This window comes from Hipposideros armiger, unplaced genomic scaffold (genome assembly GCF_001890085.2).
Source record: "Hipposideros armiger isolate ML-2016 unplaced genomic scaffold, ASM189008v1 scaffold_8, whole genome shotgun sequence".
NCBI classification, from domain to species: Eukaryota; Metazoa; Chordata; class Mammalia; order Chiroptera; family Hipposideridae; genus Hipposideros; species Hipposideros armiger.
This window is the reverse complement of record NW_017731358.1, coordinates 4,522,452-4,526,721: the sequence shown is the minus strand read 5'-3', so window position 1 is coordinate 4,526,721 and position 4,270 is coordinate 4,522,452. Positions and strand designations below refer to the sequence as shown.

The following is a 4,270-nucleotide window of genomic DNA, read 5'->3' as shown; positions in this document are numbered from 1 at the left end:
CTCCTAGCTCAGCACTGGCCAAGAGATACATAAAGTGAGCCACAAATGCATGCCACATATGTATCTTCTAATTTTCTAGTAGCCACATTTTAAAAGTGAAAAAAAAGATGAAATTAATTTTAATAAAAATTTTATTTAATCCAACATATTTAAAACAGTATCATTGCAATATCTAATTGATATTAAAAATTACTGAGATATTTTGCCTTTTTTGGTATTAAACCTTTAAAATCCAGTGAGTATTTTACTAGCCATGCTTTAAGGGCTCAATAGCCACATGTGGCTAGTGGTTGCCATATTGGACAGTGCAATTCCAGATGAATGGTTTCCAATTTTCTCACTCTGGTCCACTCCTCCCAGAAGCAGTGGGATTGGAAGGGTGGTGATTATAAAAACTTCCACAAGAGATACTGACAAACTTTCCTAAGGGAATCATTTCCTCCCCCAATCCCTTGAGATTACTGTTTTCATGCTTCCTATTCTGTTTCCTGTAAGTGATAACTACCAGAAGCTTCCTGAAGGGGAAGGAAAGTTGCCCAGGCATCCAGGCTCCTCTGGAGCCCCACCCAAGACAGACAAGGCGTACACTCACCCAGAAATGGGATGTAAAGGGGTGTTTCCAGGGGTAGCTGCAAAGTCCCTAAATTGAACTTGAGACTCTGGGGGTATAGATAGCAGTGACCCATAAGACATGTTCTCTTCACTCTTCCTATCTGAGCTGCCAAGGCAAGCTGGCCTCCCAAGAGGAGGTAAAAGGGCTTGAGGATGCTTTCTTTATCCTCTTGATCAACTGGGCACAATGAGTGGAATTATTCTCAAGAAGCCAGGAAAAAAAAGTGATTGTGAGAATGCAGCAGGGATTCAAAACCCATGCCCCAAAGCTGGCAAGTCATAAGCAAAGCGAGGGAAATGAATTTAGGGTATAATTCTATTATACCCTATGACAAGTGTGGCTGGGCCTGAAGAAGCAGCAATGTCTCCTTCTTCAGGGACAAGGAGTAGAAGTCCCAGACCCAAATCAGTCAAGGAATTTCACTGTAGCCTCCGAAAGAAAAAGAATGGCCATGTGAAGACAGGACATGGCTAGCAATGAACCATACTCTCTCCCTGGAGGGTTGACTGAAGATGCAAGAAGAAAAAAAATGCACATTATAAACATAACTAAAAGGCAGAAAACAGTCCTGCAGTATCCTGATAACTCTGCCACTAAAAATGCTGAATAAAATATTTTTAAGAAATATTTCTAAATGTTGCTGAGTTGACAAGTAAAGAATCAAATCTTCTAAGGCCAAAAATGAACCAAGAGCTGGAATTCAGAGAGGTGAGCTAACTCGGAAGCTGGCAGCTGCCCTGAGGCAACTACTCAACCTCTGTNTAAACACAAACCCCTCGTCTTGCCAAGTACTTCTAAAAACCACCGACCTCTAAAAATTTTGAAATGGCCAATTTCTAAAGCAACCTAACCTCTATTTCCCAAGAATATTTCCAACCATCTCTGTCCTGCTCCTTATGGCATGGGGATAAAGACACACACAGCATGCAGTGACTCTGAATAAAATGTCAGAAAAGAGAAAAAAGAGCAGAGTTCACAACATTCTTTTTGGCCCATGGCCGGGTGAGCCCCGTGACATTTGCGCACACGCTAATCTCCATTATTTATCAACTGCTCCATGTTCTTAGGGAGTTGGGGACCGATGCGAAGTGATAGATGCAGCCTATGTCCTCAAGGGGATTACCATCTATCTGGGCAGACAGGCATTAGATAGGCTAATGTGACAAGGGGACTGGCACAGAGGATCAGAGGGTTGAAGAAAGGCGTCGTGGAGATGGAAATGCCCGAGAGGAGGCTGAACTGATGATCAGGACCTGGAATGGCAGAGGGATGAGTGCTCCACCCCCACAGCCTTGCCTGATTTTTTTTTCAAATGATGGCCTAGGAAAATGTACATCTATGTTATTTTTGCCACTGGAAGCAAAAGTTTTGCAATGATGAAGAAATACAACTCTAACTCCTAATCAACTGACACAATGCTTGCCCTTTCATTCACCCCAGCATGTGGCCTCTTGTGCAAGAATACATGCCAACAACACTTCGTATTTGCTGTGTGTGTGTGTGTGTGTGTAAAGGGGAAAAGCAGGAGGTGGTGGACAGAAAGGCCTGGAGCAGCCACCAAACCAACTATTATTTTCTTCCTTGTACAGTTACAGAAAACATATTTTAAAGATGAACTTCAATACTGAGATAAATTGTGTAGGTTACCCCAAACACTTAATGTCTTCTCCCCTTAACCCCTGTGCTGAGTACGCCTAGCTGTACATGTCTATTTATTTCTAGTCTGAATGACTTCGGAGTGCTAAGCTGGGCGGGAGCACTCACTTGCGGAATGATCTGAGGGAGCGGAGGAAGCCGAGGTCCTAGACAAATGCAGCCAGGAGAGATCTGGGTCTGGGGAATTTCTCTTCCTGGAGAGTGTGGTCTCTTCTCCCATCTCCAAAGTAGGAAGAGAGGACTGGCTCAAAACAGAAGTGCCCACTTGGGTGTGCGCAGTTATTTCTTCGGGGAGTCCCTTCTCCCTTGCCAGGGAACCCCGAGACGTTCCGCTCTCTACGTGAGATGGGGCACGTCTTCCTCCTGACCCTGCACTGCTGGACGGCAGGTGAAGCCTTCCCAAGGCTGAAAGACAGACAGCAACAATTAAAATTCCACCAGCCGAACTCCAAATGTCTGAATAATCTTTTAGTGGGCTCAGCTCTGACCTCTATGAAATACATAGACATGAGGAAAAATCAGGAGGAACTATTCACTTTATGAAAAGCTAACCCCCGAATGAGAGACCATAAACTAAGACAAAGAACATTTTTAGATTTCACAAAGACTTTGAATCTTGTGGTAAGATTATCAGAAAATGAACAAAAGGAAGCTAAGTATCAGACGATATGAAATGAGAGATCAGTTTTTGATCATCATGACTCATCACTCACATTTCACGAAGTTGCTTCCAGAATTTACTTGAATCAAACATAAACAAAATTTCCAGTATCTGGATGACCAACATTCCCAGGCAGCACCATGTGCAGAGTTTCTAAACTCTAACTCCATTATTCATGAATGCAACATAAAATTATTTCATACGTATTCTTTATAGAATTGAGTGCCCCAACCAAGCCTCCTGACACTAGGGTGTGAAACCATGGGGCATCTTGGATGGCGTCCTCCTCCATGTTACCAAGTCCCTTTGTAAAGTCTTTATCGTCCCTTTCTCTCCAACCCTAAGGCCACCAGGCCACATTTTAGCACCTGGTGTTTGGATTTCTGTATCTGCCTGGGTGGTGCCTGACTCCAGGTTCCCTCTGTCCCATCTCCTACCCCAGGCATCTTATACCTGACTACCAGGAGACTCCTCCCCAAATTTGCTTTGATCATGTCACTGTCATGTTCAAAAACCATAAGTGACTCTTTCCTCCACACCAAATTTAAACTGTCAGCCTTTTCAAGTCCTCCGTGATTGTCCCTAATGCCATCCACACAACTGTCCTACCTGAGGCTCCTCTCCTCTGTGTGCGACTTACACCTTCCTTCAAGGGAGGCTGCCGGCCTGAAGCCCCATAAGGAGCCCGTGCTTCTCTTCTCTGTATCTTCACCACATGGCCGGGCACTCACTCCCTCAGCCACCCTCCCACCTGGCTCAGATACACGGACATAGGCTCAAATCCCGGCTCTGAAACCTGTTAGCTATTTGACCTCTATCCGCTGAATGAATGAACTTCTCTGAGCTTCAGTTTCCAAATTCCTGAGAATAATGTGACCTCACCAGCTTGCTGTGAGAACTGAGACACTAGACATGTTGGAATGCAGTAGGGACCTAATCAGCGTGAGACTTCTTTGTCTTCCCTTCCTCATTCAAATCGTGCTTATCTAATCCCAGCCCCTTCTTGAAATCTTTCAGTAAAAATAGCAAACCACCAGCTGGGTAGACTGGAGCAAGAACAACCATTTGAGCCACTCCAACACCAACACGCAGTCACGCAGCCCACCAGCCCTAGCACCTCTGAGGCTGCAGTGCGTGGCACAATCACTGGATAGTGCTTGGATTCAGACTGGCCACGAAATATAGATTCTATGGGATTGGACAGGCCTCTCAACAAATCTGCACCCTTGTCTCGTCTATACTTATACGTCAGTTAACCATGGCATGTCACAGATGGAGCCAAAGGCACAGGTCTGATCCCCAGCCCAAGACCCTAAAATGGGTACCGGGGCTCAGGATGG

General features: G+C 44.9%; 1 protein-coding gene across 1 annotated transcript in view; it reads right to left on the bottom strand.

Annotated features, from left to right (window-relative positions):
- Positions 1 to 3,646, bottom strand: part of HEG1 (heart development protein with EGF like domains 1) — a 64,425-nt gene extending 60,779 nt beyond the window's left edge. The window contains exons 1-2 of the mRNA XM_019652223.1: positions 3,540 to 3,646; positions 2,378 to 2,674 (exon numbers count right to left, since the gene is read on the bottom strand). Coding sequence (XP_019507768.1) covers positions 2,378 to 2,489 — 112 coding nt within the window. The 5' untranslated portion in view covers positions 2,490 to 2,674; positions 3,540 to 3,646. The remainder of the gene's footprint in view (positions 1 to 2,377; positions 2,675 to 3,539) is intronic.
- Between the last annotated feature and the right edge of the window lie 624 nt (positions 3,647 to 4,270).